General features: G+C 31.2%; 1 protein-coding gene across 1 annotated transcript; it reads left to right on the top strand.

The window, feature by feature from the left end:
* Positions 1–6,713: 6,713 nt before the first annotated feature.
* Positions 6,714–17,849, top strand: LOC132743652 (uncharacterized). Its single transcript, XM_060732205.1, has 3 exons — positions 6,714–6,796; positions 15,037–15,184; positions 16,629–17,849. The coding sequence occupies exons 1-3, from the start codon at positions 6,714–6,716 to the stop codon at positions 16,761–16,763; spliced, it is 366 nt and encodes a 121-aa protein (XP_060588188.1). The 3' UTR covers positions 16,764–17,849.
* The last annotated feature ends 687 nt before the right edge of the window (positions 17,850–18,536 follow it).

Raw genomic sequence — 18,536 nt, 5'->3', positions numbered from 1 at the left:
CATCATCCGAAAATATGACATCCGAAAATATGATGTATATATATCATCAGGAAATACAATATGATCAGAAAATACTGCTTTTGCTTCATTGAAATGTATTATGATTTCATTTGTATTACACTTTTTTAGGGTGAATAAGTTTTTTTTACCCCCACTACTTAGGAGAGGATGGGGCATTTTAAGTTCCCTTTGTCTTTCCTGTCTGTTCTGCTCTCATTACTGCTGTAAAGCTGTCTGATTTGTAGGTGCATCAGTGTCCTATGTAAATACTTCCCTACATATAACAAATTTTGTAGTGCAGATTGCCATGGATTTTAGGAGATTCTTGCAAAAAAAAAAAAAAAAAAAAAAAACCCATAAAGATCTTTCAAATGCATTTAGGTTATACATCAAGTTCAAAAGATAGCAAAAATGATCTGGAAGTTACATTTGCTGTATCCCTGACAGAAACGTATCTTTCTTTATTAAGTTATTTTTTTTTAATTTGTGCTTTTTGGTTATGATTAGTTTAAATGTTTAATAGTTTCCATACAACCTTGCTTTTGAAGATGATGAAGAGTTTCCCAGATTAAATTCTCTTGATTTATTACAAAGGTATTTCCTAGGTCATTGCTTTTCCTAAATAAGGAACACAAGTCCTTTTGTATACCATAGAAAATTTGCCTTTCAAAAATATTTGTCATTAAATTTGCCACCAATTCGAAGAAATACTTAAAGTTGAATGTTGTTCTTTTGTCATTGAAATAAATTCCCTGGTTATGGATTTTCTAAGAACTACATTTTGAGCAATTAAACCAAGAAGAATAAAATCCTATATTGTATATATATCATGTTTTATCTGGTACAGGAAACAGAATTAATTGAAATTTAGATTTCCTGCTAAGACACAATGATACAGCATGTCTGTGTATTGGGTAATGATGACTCATTTAATAATATAATTTAAATAAGAGAACATTTGCATGTTTTATCAAGACAAAAAATAATTTCATGCATAACATATGATGATAGATTGATAGGGGTAATATTCAGAAGGAAAAAAACAACAACAAAAAACTTGAAAAAAGGGACTTTAAAATCAATAATATTTCTGAGCATATAATTTGTGTTGGGACTAGCATGGTTTTATGTGCAACTTTATTATCTCATGTTGCCCCCATGGCGGTAGATGTCACTTGAAAAATAAATAATATCTTTAGGATCACTGTTGAAGATCCATTCTTTAAGCAAAACATTCCCCACTTTATAAACCTTTTTGCATAATTCTTGATGGAAAATTTTTAGTTGCCTTTGTTGCTCTCTGTCCTGCTGTACTTGACATCCTGGTATGCCATCTGTGGCCGACTATTTAAGGTTCAAATCCCACCTAGGACGTTAGATTTTTTCATGTGAGGATTACCTTAATTCATCTAACTTTAAGAATGTCTGTGGTTCTACTCAAGATAAAATGTATGAAGGGGCACAAATGAGGTACAGAGGAGCACCTGATGCCTTTCTCCACCAGTAAAGCTGGAAAGTCATTTACGTGCACATTTCGTATCATTGTTTATATACACCTTTAAACTTGCTGAAAGGAAAACACAATAATGCACTTGCTGTAACATGAGGAATGCCAATAACAAATAGATGTTGACAAACCATACTGTGGTATAGTTGATGTTTTTGTTAAATGTTTTGGCATTCGTGTGACAAATAAACAGTAAACAATCATGTTGTAAACATATAAAAAAATTCATTGTTTTATACATCAATCATATAAAGAGGCAGTGTTATTGTCATTTATAAGTATCATTATATCCAACAGCTGCCTCCTATTGCATATCATACATTATGGACGTTTTATGAGTAAACAGTTCAATATAATTTCTTTAAACTTGACATGTTGTTAGACAACATGTCAAGTTAAATTAAAGAAATTCTATTCAACAGTTTTTTTATGTTGTCTATATGTAAACTCCTAAACTAATCACTGTAAAAATAATAGTATTAAATGCTAATCAGTTAAATTAGAACAGTAGAACGATAAATTTATAAATATATGATAATAAACTGATTAATTATTAAATATAAATTTCATGATTATTGATTTTTTTCCCTCTAATCAATCATGTATCACATATTCATCAAGTTAATTATTCTTAATACATAGAAAAATGTATGCTTCATTTTTTGCATTATTGTCGCAGAGAATTTAATCTGAGTAATATAATGTATGCCCCAAAAGTAATTATTAAGAAATGCATGTTGGGTATACTTAGTTTACTTAGGAACTAATTGTGAAGTACATGCTGGGTAGAGTTGGTTTTCTTGTGATGGCTTTTAAGAAATCACACCTCAAAAGTCTAATTGTGTTAACTAAGTGAGATTACTCACAGTTTGAATGAAATACGCTTTATAACGCTGAGTTCAACCTATGTTGTTCTATAAGTTGTTAATTTATAATTGTCTTAATGTCGCAGAACTAACATTTAAAGGCATACTGTATACTGTACACCTACAGATACTCATCCTGAATATTGTCTTCCGTACTTTGAATATTCAATTTTTTAAGAAAATTAAAACATGGCACAATAATTCATATGACACGCAACTGCTCCGAAACACGTGTTAGTGGTAAATTTTTGATTTTGGTAGTGTCCAAAAATTTGCCCTTGACCTTGATTAATTAAGTTAAAATTCTCGTATTATACCATGTATATGTTGTGGTAACATGAAAATTTGGATATGAATATGGAATCTTAAAATGCCACCTTAGCATTTCAGTATGTTATGGTTGTTGAAAGGTTAGTTAATGAATGTTGAATTTCTGAAGAAAAATTTGTGACATTTTACTAAGTGATCCCCTCAGATGTCTCAAGGTCTAATCATTTACACATGTACTTCCTTTAATTTACTGTTGCGGTAAAATACTTTTAATTTTATGATCTAAAATGAGTAATCTTTGTATTTAAAAGTCAAGCTTAAAATGAGTTCCCTGATGATTAAAGCACATTCATAGTCATTATTGTTTCTTATTTTAGAGAAAAAATAAAAGCACCATAGTTAAATAGGTTCATAGAAAGTTTAAAAAAGAAATTACTTGTTTTTCTCATTAATTGTCTGTGTACGTGTCTTATTTCAGCAATAAAGAATTTCTGTTTAACATTAGCCTCAATAGTCTTATATATCTTAATCATAAAACAGCATGCATCCAGATAAATCATCCTAATTTTCATGAAAACTTTGAAAAATGTATTTAAAGTAAAATATTGTGAAGTGAACAAAGAAAGTAGTTTACACATAAGGCACATACAAATTGTATGTGCCTAATGTGTAAATTACTTTTTTTGTTTATTGACATGAATTGTAACCAATTACAAATTAAAAGGTCAAAATATGCAACAAAAATAGCCCTTATTATTTTAGTCACACAGTAGAAATATGATGACAAATACTGAAAAATTAGTCATTTAATTATTACGCACAACATGAATATTATTGCTTGACTTTTGAATAATTTTACTTTTCTTAAAATTTTAGTAGATTTTTCTCAAGTTTTATTTTATTGAACTATTTTGGCTCATCTGATGGTGTGCAGGTATTGTTGAACAATATTGACCTGGTACTCTTGCATTTGATTATAGTTGGTAAATTCTGTAAAGGTTACTATCTACTTGTTAATTAATATGAATGTAGATAATTACCATTTGTTAAATGGTCTAAATTAAAGAAATCCCTCTTAGAGCAGTCGGTAAATGTCTTTCACTTAAAGGATATATAGATGTAAACTCGTACATGTAGGTTCGAATCCTAGTTCAGCCTCTTTAATTGCCATTTCACTCTAAACTTGTGCAAAAGGTTTTGATATTTTGTGTGTAGTATTTTTAATTTGTATTATAAACGTGCTGTACTTTTTATTAAATTAAATAAAAGATAATGCAATTAATTAAAGAAATATAACTGTATATCTTCATGACATTGTGTTAGTTAGGTATTGAACCAGAGACCTTCAGATCAGTAGACCGGCATCTATAGCAATACACCATAACTCATGTGTTATTGTTTGGTTATTAATGTTTATCATAAAATTAGAAATTGTCTTATATCTAAGAAATAATATCGGACTCAGCGGTGTTGAAATGTCGGCTATTTTGACCTTTTTTTACACATGTTTGGAGTTTTGATTCCTAGAAATTGACTACAAAGGCTGTAGGTCTGAGTTGTTTAGTTAGCATCATAATTGAAAAGAAAACAATATGAGCTGAAAATATAAATAAAATGCGTAAATTATTATTGTTGCCAAAAATACTTAGTTTATTCATCTTCACGGATGGAGAAAAAAGAACGGCTGCTTATACATGTAGTCCCGAACCAGCGTTTATTGACAGATTAACATTGTTTTTTTTTGCTCTTTTTGGGTGGTGACAAAATCACCAGGCAAGTGAGAATACAAATTGACAGACTGTAACATATTTTTTTGGAAAGCCAATGATTTATACAAATATCTGACCAATATACAGATTATATGATTAGAAAAATGGCTTTATTGCACCGATGAAGCTGGAAAGTCACTATATGACCATAAGTAATAGAGAAATTTAACCCAATACGACCCCTCTCTCCTCCGCTACCCCCAAACCCGAAGAATTTTTTTTTAAAAATTCATGCTATAAAATGCAGAAATTGATAATTCCATTGTTTTGTGTAATGCATGACATGGTAGGGTAACAATCAGGACCTAGAAAATGATGAACCTGGACAGTCATTGCAACAATGAATGTTATATACCAAAATGTTCATTAATGTCTGTAGTATATGAAACCACCGGCATAAATTGGCAAAAATGATGGCGATCAAAGAAATCCAAGATGGCCGCCAAGATGGCCGCTATCATGGAAAAATTTCAAGAAATATTATTTAAGCTATACTTTTATTGCCAATTTTGAATTTTAACATTATTTTAAGGGAGCTTGCATAATTTAAAACTTATTTTGCTAGTTTTCTGAATCAAGGCAGCGTCAAATTTAAGGATAAAGTGAAAACTCATAGAAGATACAGTTAAAAAAATGTATAAATTGACACCAATTTTATTCTTTATTTTAATTAAAAGAAATGCTTTACTATGATATTTTTACATTCTTTTTGAATGAATCTTTATCTTATTTCAAAACCTTTAAAAAACATTATAAAAGTTCAAACATGTACATGCATATAAGAGTGTAGAAAAAAGCAGCAACATTATTTGTTAACTAAGTTCTTTCACGTGTATGTTATTCATAAACAATGATACATTTGTTTATATAAATGTAAAAATTCAGCAAAACCAAAACAAAAATCAGTGGTTCAATTTGATAAAATTTAAAGGGTTTTCAATTTATTTTCTACAGTAACTTTCAATACGTTTATGACACAGTGATTTATTTGTAATTATTGTCAAACCATAGTCAATGTAACACTTAATGTATTTTTTTTTCAATTTCACTATGGACAACCATCATCTTGATTATCATTTGTCTCAACATTTGCCAACATGGCAAATGGATATGCCCTTGTAAAACCCCTTTGCAAGAACAGGCTAATATGGTGCACGGCTGTTCATTGCCATCATCAATGCAAAGGTTAGATCAAGTATATACATGGTCACTCAAAAATTCCGGTACGGCTTAAGGTTGTGTCATAAGTTGTGGATTGTACATTCCTAACTATATCCAAAGTTAAAAAAGTGGAGGAATTATTGTTTTCAAAGATGAACGCCATACGAATAACTGAAGTATACATCGCAGTAAATGAAGAACAAAGCTGTCATTTGTTGGATATGACCCCCTTTTTGATGATCAAAGAACATTGAGGGAGGTGCAATGATGTCTATACAAGAGACCAACAAACTTAAATGCAGCAGTGTTAGCATGAATTGGTAGTACCAGATCTTTCCCTAGGCCAGTAAGAATTTTATACATTACCTGAAAAGCCTTCCTCTTTCCTATGCTAGGGAATGATGAACAGGTATCACAACCACAGAAAGTATGATATTTCACTGCTGTGAAGGCAGAACATTGAAATTTTTACTGTATGTACTGGAATATATCTTGTAAGGTCTGTGCATACCTTTTTTACCAGTTAAAGTAAATACTTTTTATATTAAGCTCCGAGAAATGATTTATAAGAAGTACAAATAAATCAGTATCAGGACTAAAAAACAACAGCTTGCTGTACACCTAATGAGGAAGCAAAAGCAACATGCAGGATTATCCTGCTATCAGCTTCTTCATGATTTGAATCTCATATTGGAACATACGTTATACATGAATGAGTGATTTTTAAAACTGTTCATCTAATCCTCCTGCTGTATAATTAGTGGCTTTCTCATCAGGACAAGAAACGCATGCCAGTTTTCAGAAAGATATCTAGTAAAGAACTTTGTAGGTGCATTTTTGTCCCCTGCCTTTTCGAAGAAAAAAGGTGGATACAGAAATAGGCTCCGTCCGTCTGTCCGTCCGTCACATTTTCGTGTCCGGTCCATAACTTTGTCATTTATCAAAGAAATTTGAAATAGCTTGGCACAAATGATTTTAATAATAAGACGATGTGTCATGCGCAACAACCAAACCCGTACCTCCAGGGTCAAGGTCGACATTGTCTATTTGAAGGTATTTTTATTGTGTCTGGTCCAAAACTTTCTTATCTTTGAAAGGATTTTGTAAATACTTGCTACAATTGTTCACAATAATGTGACGATGCGTTATGCACAAAAACCAGTCACCTACCTCGAAGGTCAGGTCACACTGAGAGGTAACAAATTAACAGAGTCGGTTATATGGTATATTTTGTGTCCCGTCCTTAACTTCTTCATAGATCAAGGGATTTAAAAAATACTTGGCACTAATAGTCACAATGATAAGATGATATGCCATGCGTAACACCTGTGTCAGGCGCAAAACATGGGTCCCTACCTCCCAGGTCACACTTAGAGGTCAAAAATAAACAAAGTCTGTCTGTTATAAGCTATATTTTGTGTCCGATCTATAACTTCTCCATAGTTCAAGGGATTTTGAAAATACTTGGCACAAATAGTTACAATAATAAGGACGATATGTCATGCACAACACCTGCATCCCTCTCTCCAACATCAAAGTCACACTTAAAAGTCAAATCTTAACATGATAGATTTTTAAATTCTGTGTTTCATTTTATTGCTTTAATAAATTTATTGTTGCATTTGCAGATCTGGCATTGATCATAATTTTGGCCTGAAAGTCCTGAGATCCATACCTCAATTTTTTGAAATAGCACAATTTTGTGCTTCATATAAAACTTCCCTGAGGCGGGGAACGTTGGTAACTCTGTTACAAAGTCTTGTTACTTTTTGTACTGGATATTTGGCTGAATAACAACTGGCTGGAAAGCGGAAATATTTTCACCTCAATTTATGCGTATTTGGTCTTAAGGCTATCTAAAATATACCTCAGTTATGTGCTGTGCACTTTGACTAATTTCATCAAAGAAATCAGATTTCTGTGTTGACATCATCTGTGAACAAACGGGCATTCCCAAAGGATAGAACCCTGTCAAAATTAAAAAGGCACTTTCTTAAATGAATTTATTGCGACAAGTCTTAAATAAATCTCTTCACCATCAATAGGGACAGTGTTCAATCTAAACCTGCCTTTGGACTTTACTGACCTCCTTTAAAGGACTTAAAATTTTGGCATAGGATCAAAGAATCTCTTTATGGGAGGTTTACAATTATCTACAACAAACCACACTGTGGTTGTGGAGCTCAAAATGCGTTTAACTATAAAAAAGTATAATTGTCAATCCTAGCACATATACGTGTCATATGTATCTATAACACTTCAGCTGTTTTGAACATAATTCATATTTAAACATCTATAATAATAATAGACATTGAAATATGATTTTCTTTTTCAAACAGCTTTTATTACGTTTTATTGATACATTTGACAAGAATATGCGCTTGGATTGACAACTATACAATTTGTTTCAATTTTAACACATTTTGAGCTCAACACCCAAAGTTTCTGTGCAACAAAACTGTCTAACACAAAAACTAACAATATTTTGTTGGCCTGTTTTTAGACAATTTAGTAGGTTCCTTTCAACATCTAATGGAATTTCAACACCATTTGCAATGTTTAAAAGTTGAGAAGGTGGATAAAGATAAAGAAAATGGATCGATAAAGGTGTCACTCAACATCTTTTGACTGTGTATGGAAAGGTGTATCTGTGTGATGTTTGTTTGAGCAAGAATTATTGTCAGACGTGTAAGCCATTGCATACTTAGCAATTAATGGCCTTGCAAGAAACCAGTGAGAGAGAGAGCACTACTACTTATATTTAACTATGGGTTAGACCTATAATACCTTCAGAGGTTTCCAGTGCTTCATTATCCGTGACTTCAAGGGGATAGACAAACTATACAGAATAAAAACACCCAGTACTTAGTTTAGCAACAAACTTGCCTTCTTAACTCAACTGTAAATCTGTAATTCTCTAACAACAAATATGCCTGAATCTTGAATATATTGTTCTAACGGAAGAAAATAAGAAGGGCAAAAGTATAAATGTTGCATACTGATTTGCTTGCCATAACCCATGCATTGAAGATGCCAAATAATGTTAAATTGGTAAGGAAACCCTTGACCAGTAATCTAAGACAGTGATTAAACTACTCCTTACATAAACAATTTATTCAGAACATGATAAAAAATATTATTTCCCAAATTTGCTAATAATAATTACTTGGTTACCCATAATGAAATGATAGGTTCTTTTTAACATATAAAAGACTATATCATACGTTTAGTGTACCCGGGATTAGCCTATGTTCCATTTTATTGGGGTGCACGGGTACACATGAAGTAAAACGGCTAAAATACAGAAAAGAGGTCAAGATAGAAAATAGATGATAAACTTAGCATTTCTTTTCATAAATTATGCATTCTAAAATGATCCAAAGATTCATATCTTTGAAAATTAAATAAACTTTTCTTTATTTAACTGAAAAAAAATATTTGCCATGAAAATACCAACATGCGTTTTTCTTATATTCTTTCATGTTCCACGAAAGAAAAAACAACGTTAAAAGTCGATTATAACAATGAATATCAAAGGTAAGCTTCAATTCATATCCAAAAATCTTCAATTGGTAGGAAAACATGAAATTCCTGCAGAAAATATATTGTAAACCCACTGCTTAAAGCAAAATTTCTTGCGAAAACTTCTTTTTTATCAACAAATTTTATAAGAAAATACAAATCATGCATGTAAATTTGTTTTAATTGATATGTTTAACTTTGTACAGTCACTACGGTGACTTTAATATGTAATAAATATTAAAAATGTATCCGATTATATGCAAAATTTTAGCCATGTAAAGTTAGGAGTGAAGTTCAGTATCAAAGGCGGCCATCTTGGATTTCTCTGAATGCCATCATTTATGCCAATTTATGCCGGTGGTTTCATAAACTACAAACATTAACGAACATTTTGGTATATAACACTGCTTGTTGCAATGACTGTCCCACCTACCCTATTTTTTATCAGACTTTTTAGGTCAGAGTCACTCTACCAACACATTTAATTGATGACTCTATTACATGCAGCATCATTTCATTGATTTTGTTGAAGTATCTGCTGTTCATAGAAAGATATTAATCATAATAAAAACTTTGTTCTTTCATTAGTTGACAAGCACAATTATTCCCATTGGAAATCTGCAACCCTTGCCACCACATTCTATGCTTAAGAAAGGTCGTAATTCTTTGACTTGACAACATTTTTTATCATGAACAGTTTGCAGTATCTCTCTTTATTTCTATAAAATAGAGAAAAACAGAATCCCCAAAGAAAGTCCAACACAACAAAATTGAAAATGTTGCAGGCTCGGTTTGATTGAGCCTGTTCATGGACAGTACTGGAAAGTGCAAGTTACCGTCCACGCTCCCTAGCACCGGCTTAAGCAGAATTCAACATTATACACGAAAATGTTGAAAAATTTTACACTGGAAATGTTGAAAAAAAATTATTTAACAAATATTTATCATTAAATTTTCATATCTGATATTTTATTAAGGTCGTTATAGCACTCAGGTAAAAATAATGACCCTCAAATATAAGGAAAAGGATGGTAAATTGGCAGTAAATTTACCAGAGGTCCAGGTGAAAAGAAATTGCCAAAAAAGATAAAGAAAATAGGAAAACACTATAATGTCAAATGTACATTGTATTAATCATACACAATATGACAATTACACTGACTTCTCATTCATTGCAATTTTTTTCTTTGATTGTTTTGATACGTTTGTTGAAACACCATGAAGATATCATAAATTGCATAGAACTACTTTTGTAGAGTATGAATTGAAAAAAAGGTTGTAACCATAATTTGTCTTAGCTGGCAATTTAATTTTGAGAAGTTGCTATCTATTGGAAGCATCTCAAGGAGTATGCTTCAAACTTATAATGTAAACAATATCTCAATCAATTAAGAAAAAATTGCTTACATTTATTCAACTGCTACCCTCGTTTTATATTCTCCATACATCTCTTCCATATTATTAGGTCATCTGTATTGAGGAAAAAGATAAGATATTATGATTGCTGGGTCATTGTTGTCTTTGTCCTCATACAAAAAACTTTAATGTAGCCCAATATTCAATTATTTTTTCAAAGTAATCAACATGAAACTTGCATATATGTACTTGATTATTCTGACAAGGTGCAGTAACTGTTGTAAGACAATGTGCATTACCCTGAAAGCTATATTTTTGGAGTTATGTCCCTTTTTAACTTTGATTTTTTGTCAAAAGTGTTTATTTTAACAAATAAGCGTTAACACGGCTTTGGTGCTCTTTTGTTCAATTTACATTAAAATCATTTGTATTACTTTGATTTTATGTTCAACTTTCATCAATACATTAACTTTACAGAACATTTTGGGGCTGAAATAATGGGGTTTTTTTCCTTTCCCCCAGTAAAAATGAAAATCGCCATTTGACTTCTTGGGTTTAACTTAAAACCCCAAAACCCCCCCCTTTGCTATTTTCCCTGTTTTGATTTACCAAATTTATTTAAAAGGGGAAAGACAAATTTTTATGGTTGAAACTCAAATATTCCTATTGTTGTGTAGATTTATTATATTGCCTCAACAATAGATGTGTTTAAAAAAGTTAGTCATAGCTATTTATATCAAACATACTGTTTAATGCATGGTTTTGACATTGCTTTTATGACTTGGGTGATCCATTTGTTTTGATGTAATATGATTTTCAAGTGACCTTGGGATTCCACGTATTTTGATGTAATTTGATGCACCTTTATAAAGGTATAACTGTACTTTCATTTTATAAGATGTAACTACTTGTGGCAAGTTAGTATACCAGAGGGATAAAGCGTGATGAATTTTTAATCAGCAGTATTTTTAATGACCTTATTTCTTTACTTGTACAATGCACGACATGACTTGTTTGTTTTCTTGTACACATTTCACTTTTAATATCAAAGTCTTGTCTCCATTTTAGAAATATATTTAGGACATAGTTATAAAAGAACCTTTGTGTTTCCTTCAAGTTTCTGAAAACAATTTTTTTACAGTGTTACAAATGTTAGTCCAGGTTAGGGGATGGTTTTTATATCTGTCTGCTTTTACGCCATTAAATCCATACTGTGATGTAGGTTTTTGACAGAAGATAAGAAATTATTGTACAATGTATTCTAGTATTCTGTTACTTTATATTTCTGCACAGACATGGTAAATGCCAAGAATTCCAGTGGGGGGAATAACCTCCCCGTTATTATTGGGCATATCCAGTTTTTTGTTGCCTATAGTCTGTTTCTAAATTCTGGTTTCCAAGGTCATTGCTTGAAAGTAATTACCTCAATTGGTCGGCCAAGTCTCAAAGGAAATATGGTATATCTAATTTACTGACCAATGTCAGGTTGTATAGTTATACATACAATGGTAAATTAAATCAGTATTGAGGTGAATGAGGTGTTTGACATACATCATTCAAGGATATGATACTATATTCTGTTATCTATTATCTCTAAGTCAGGTTGTTCAACTTAAAACAACTCTCTCATATTGAACAGAAAATCTTTTATATTATTATTCAATTCATTCCATATTTTGTCAAATAACATTATAGATTGTGTTCTCAGACTTTGTTTAAATACCATTTTGAACTTTGTTAAAGACATTACATGGCTACAGCAAAACTCATTTCATATAGAATTGTCAGACTTTATAGGCTCGCATCACTGTTTGCTTAAATATATTTATAGAATTGCTGAACATGGCCCTTAAAACTGGTTATGTTCAAAACATGGTTTTGTGTATATAGCACTGCTGAACATGGCCCGAACATAGCACTGGTTACCATGGCTAAAATTGCTAACCATGGCCCAAACATGGCAATGACTATTGCCGATACAAATTCAAAAAGCAACATTATTTATTAATGTACTTAATATATATTTTTTTGTAAAAATGTTTGCATGGTTTAAATTGCCACTCTCCACCCAGCCATATACACTGGTAATTATCAATTATTTGTAATATCAGTAAGTGTAATACATGTATTCTGTCATTTAGTTAATTACAGTTGAATACATATTGTTATCTTATATATGTTCAATTATATACATGTAATTATATATATAGTTAATAACAGTAACACCATGTATTGTATTTACATTAGCTTATGTGATAATAATGAATAGGCAATATTAACCAATATTATGATTTATGATGAGATTAATTTAGCACATTATATCTAAAAAAATTTCTGTACAGTATCAGATATGATCCTTATTGCTTCTGGTCCATGCAAAAAATAGGTTTCAATTAAGATTTTGGGCCAATTGTAGTAAGTTTTTTACTTTAATTCTTTTTAGCCAATTAGTTTTTTATCTAATTTTGTTATCATTTAAAAGATCAATTAATAGTTTTGACTTCTTTTCAAAATTGTTTTGTTGTATTGTGTGCAGATTATTCATTCTGAAAGGCCATTAATATGATAGTGTGTTCCCATAAATAAAATGTAAACCTAATTTTAGTTGGTATGTTACCTGAAACAGTTTTTTTGGAAAGAGTTTTTTTTAAACATTTAGTTCACCAGCATAACTTGCAGTTGCTATTGGATGGAATTTGTAAGAAGCATAACTGATTAATTTATGTACATGTTTTTTTCACTTTCCCCCTTTGTCGCCAACACCATAGATGAAATACCATCAGGGGACTTAATGCACCACTATATGACAACATCAGCGCAACATGTTATTCATCTGACATGCCTTAATATTTATTGCAGCAAAATTAATTGTTGATGAATAAAAGATCATGCTCAAATGTTAAAGTAAAAAACTAATGGCTTGTTTCTTGTGCCAGAAATGATGTCTTAATGCTAGTTTCCTGTCTTATTTTTTAGGCCGACAAACATATTGAATTAAGACATTATTTACTTTGTTTAGATATTTGTCTGGAAGTCTAGTAATAACTCACTTTCGTTTGTTTTTCTTTCCTTAACACTGGACAACATTATATAACCAGCACCACTGAGAGTCATAATCAATATCTTTGTCCTCTGCTATTATGTCTGCCATCTTGAGAGTCTGAATATTCATATTGTATGGGAAATAAGACATAGGGTGATAATGTTGTGACATTTCTTTGCCACTTAATTAGGCTCTTGAACTTCAGAAAATAGGTACTCATTAATATAAACTTGTGGCATCTGTGTCCTATCATAATATAAGTACATGTATTAGCAGTTCCAAATATGCTATGAATCCTAATTCAGCTTTGTTGTTCAATTTTTTTTCGTGTTTGAACAATAGTGCTAATATTTCTTCTTTTAAGAGAAATAATTCCTAATATTGTTTACCCTTTAGGAGCCAACATACTGGCTTAATACATGAAGAAAGTATTTCAGTGCTATATATAGCAAAAAAGAAAAATGTTTGTTTTTATTGAACTGATTGTACTTTATATTTCTATATAAAGATAACCTCAAAAAATCATAGTAGATGGCATGACTTGCATGCACCTGCTTTTGAGATCTTTTGTCGTGTACTATGTGATTATGTGGTAATAAATTCTCTGTTTCGATTGACTTTAAAACCAGACAGTGTACAGGTAGAACTGATCAAATCTTGTTAATTGTATATGTCGCTGTCCAGAAACAACAATAGTTATGTAATAAAACCTCATTGGCCATGTCATGACAAAAATTTTATGTGTATAGCCATTAAATGACAGATATATTAGGATTTTAATTTTACTCTGCTGGAACCGTTAGTAAACCAGTATGGAGTCAGGTGGTTTTGCATATTGGTTAATTCTGACCACTGCAGTGATAAGGCTCTATTCTGGGTAAATTTTCACCTCGATATCTCCAAAATTGACCAAGTCCTCAAATGGAAGCCGGGCAAGTCTGTGTGATGCTATACGTAAATAAACGTAAAGGTTAAAGATACCTCATCAAATTAAATCGATTATATAACTGCTTAATACATAACTTTGCTAAATTGGGTGAATTTTCTTTAACTATTAGAATCGTTTTCTGGTATTTTTGTCACAGTGTTTGATAAAGTGGTAATTTGACAAAATGTATGGTTTGTAAAACTTTTATACACTTATAAGCCATATTGAGGTTGAAATTTCCAACATGTACTTGGTATCAGAGTTTGCAAATAACTCGTAAATGGCTCTATACTAAAAGCCATAATTATAAGAGTTTTTATAGTAATTTTACACGAGAATTATTGTCCCAAGAACTTTTAGAACAGAAACTCAAGCAAACTGTTTAACTTGTTGTTAAGGGATTTGACAACAGTTGCATGCAATTACTATATTTATCTTTCAAATCTAATGCACAATTGTTGGTCTCACTTTGATTTTGTATTTTATTTCTCTCTAGGGAGGTGAACTCTTTGATTTTGTATTTTATTTCTCCCTTGGGAGCCGTAGTCTTTTCTCTGGATTTTCACTTTGAGTTATATAATTTGTGTTATAAATATATTTATATGTATTTACAGGGTGAATGGCATGAGAATGGGATATGGTTACAATCCATCCATTACCAAGGACAACAGGTGCCAAATGACGAATGGGGACGAGTTGACAGAAGTATGCCGGCAAATGATGCAGGGGTTCCAGTCCTCCTATAACATTTGGGCAGCTTTTGTACGTATTGAAGTCCTTGAGTTTATCTTTTTCAGATTTTTCAGTTATTTTTTAGCTTATTTCCCTTACTTATATTTGTGTGAAACAGAAATTTGCATTGCACTTACCTGATTCTTAAAGCAGCAAGCCTCCATATTAATGCTTATTTTCATGAAAATTTTGAAAATGAAATTTAAAGTATAATGTTTTTTAATAACCAAAAGGAAGCAATTACACATTATCAATGGCACTTACAATATACAATTAATACAAAAACTGGTCAAAATATACAAAATGTGTCCTTACTGCATTAGTAACGCAGTAGACATAAAAATTAACAATTGATCTCTCATACATGTAAATTATTACTTGAATCTTTCCACTTTTCCTAAAATCTTTGACCTTTTTCTCAAGTTTGACTTTATTGTAATATTTTGGCTCACCTGGAGGCATGCTTCTTTAACATGTGCAGATCCATGTAGTTACTTTTAAGTTTTAACTTAGGATGGGGGTAGTCTAGAAAAGAAAATCATAAACTATATTTCAACATACATTGTACAAATACAGGAGTCGTTTTTGCTTTACACAGTGTATATATTTGTGATTCATAGTAGCCAATTAACGTCTCCACCTTAGGCAGTTTTAACAAGTCAACCTGTCACTTGAAACAGATTTCCTGCATAAATAATGATGTATATTTAACCTTGATACATACCTTCTAGAATAAACAACACTTTTAACAAGAAGAATAAAACCCTGTGAATAAGTTTAAGGGAAATTAAAATGGGCAATTGTTTAACAACCCCCCCCCCCAAATTATAGTTATTTATATGTAATGATCTTCGTTCTTATATACCTGTTAACATGACTGTATATTCTGATAAATGTAATCTATATAATAACATAGACGGGAAACAAAAATTTTATAATTTTCTGTATAAAATTAATGTTTTTTTGGGCCTTAGCACCCTTTAGTTTCCTTTGAATAGGCAAATTTTATTTTAGTCCAAATTTACAAGTTTGAGCCCTATATGTGTCGTGACCAGCATGTTCTCTAATCTATGTATAATATGGACAAAACCACTTGACAGCTTTGTCTTAGCTATATATATTATTGGAGTGGATTTTTTAACATGCCATATTGAATTTCCTGAGCACATTTCAGCCCCAGAATCTTCCCTGGGAATGTTGTTAAGCAGTTTACAAAAACTTGTGCCCTCACTTCGGCAAGAAACTGATATACTTCTGTACAGAAGTTGAGGTGATTTTGACCCCTGTTGTTGCTTTAAGTATGTAACACCCGGGGTTGCCTAAATCATCTTCCATGTTTCGGCCCAATATGACCTTTATTGTGTTGATAGGCTGTAAAATCAAACAATACTAAATATCATAGGATGCATATATTATTAAAGATTTTAATTTTGTAGAGAACTAAATCATATATTATATATATTGTTTCTTCCAGGTTACCAATGCAACATGTAATTTCATCAACGAGAAAAGAGTGTTTTTAAACATGACTGGGCCAAATATATACAAATGGGAAGAGATGAAGCCCGGATATGGCTGGATTGACACATTACGCTGTACAGCTCTGTGACAGATATAAATTTGCTCAATAATTTTGTTAAAAAACCCCACAAAAATGATAAGAAAAAACATCTTGGTGATTGTTCTTCATTTGATTTGTGACACACAATTACAAATATGGCGGTTATAAACAGTATTTGATAGTGTAAAAAAGATGGACACTGTGCTGATATTTTTTTGTTTAAAACATTTGATAATGTTACGCAATGCATTGTTGTGCTTAAAGGTTATGGGACCAGTTACGTTAAAGAGGGCAGGATGAGTTTGGTTTAGTGTAGATTAAGTTTTCTGAACAGATGGTGACCAAATAGTGTAGTACAATACATGTTCATGAAAAGAGAATGTTAAATAGAAGATGTATGGTAATTGAATAACGTTAAAGTGCTTATAAATAATATGAATGAATATGCCTGGATACTAAGTGGAATTTGTGAAATGTGATTTTACAAGGATTTACCATGTACTTGGAATGGGAGTATTAAATAGAAGATGTACAGTACCGAATCAGGCAAGTGTGCTTGTAAATAATATGAATATGAATTAAAAAAGACAGGATTCTAGGTGAAATTTGTAAAAAAATGCTTGCCATAATGATTTACTATACCAGTGAAAGTGTGTGAAAATATAAAATGGTGTTTTGCAATATTTTAACACTGGTTACATGGTGCTTAATGTAAATAATGTTATCTTTGTTTTTTGCCATTTGTTTTCATTTTATTGTGAATATACAAAGTCCTTGGACTGCCTGGGCAATGTTGATTATCTAAGTGTTTGTTAAAGAATAGATATATGATATATCTACTCTTGTGGTGAGATTCTAAACTTTGTGTTCAGTCTAACAGATATTGCAACGAATTGTTTTGTTGAGTTGACTCAATTCAACCATTGTCTCAAATCTTTAATAGCTCATTTTCTACTGAATATCCAAACAGATAATAAAAAGAAAGCATTTATAGTCATTCTTGACGAAAAGATGATGATGTCAATATAATCCAAAATTATTTTGCAATTATCTTGGGCATAATTTAGATAAGAGGCATGATTCATTTTCCTGTATACGAATTAATTTATAATTTTGCAATGAAATATTAGATATTTTGATTGTGATAGACTTCCTTATAAGTTAGCTTTAAGTATCTAAGTTTATGGAGAATTTATTAATTTGGATTTTCAAAATTTTCAGCACCCAATAGGGATAGGCATTGGTTTGTAATCTTTTGGTGCTGGTTTCAATTTCCTCACAATGCAGATTGCTACTGGGGTTACAACCACGTTCCCTCATATATCAGTACTGGTTAGTTCCAAGAAGGGAACACAAAAGATGTTCAAGTAAACACTATAGAACCTTTCTTCACACACAAGCTTGAACAAACTTAAAGCATTTTGACTTTGCCAGCAGTATAGAGTCAGGCCAGCCGGTTCTTCTGTGTAGTCTGACCAGATTGTATACTGTTGGCTGACTAACTTTTGGTTTGATATTCTAAAATTCTTAACAGTTTATTCCTAAAATTAAGATGGGCATGCCCATTTAAGAAATTTTGCAGGTCATGGGTTAAAATATATTGGTCTACAATGGGTACATTTTCCATAGCTTTTTTAAATATTGATAAAAACAATTATAAATGAATCATTTGGATATTCATATTAAAGTATATTTTGAAAAAAAAAATTGATAAGTGTTCTTATTGGATTACCATAATTATAGTATACATTTTTATATGATGAATAATGATATTTTGTTCTAGAACAATTTATAATTTGCTACATAATGATAAGTTTTATT

The sequence above is a fragment of the Ruditapes philippinarum genome, unplaced genomic scaffold (assembly GCF_026571515.1).
Source record: "Ruditapes philippinarum isolate M1 unplaced genomic scaffold, ASM2657151v2 ctg2718_1_1_1_1, whole genome shotgun sequence".
Lineage (NCBI taxonomy): Eukaryota > Metazoa > Mollusca > Bivalvia > Venerida > Veneridae > Ruditapes > Ruditapes philippinarum.
The sequence above is the reverse complement of the archived record's forward strand: the minus strand, read 5'-3'. Positions and strand labels throughout refer to the sequence as shown.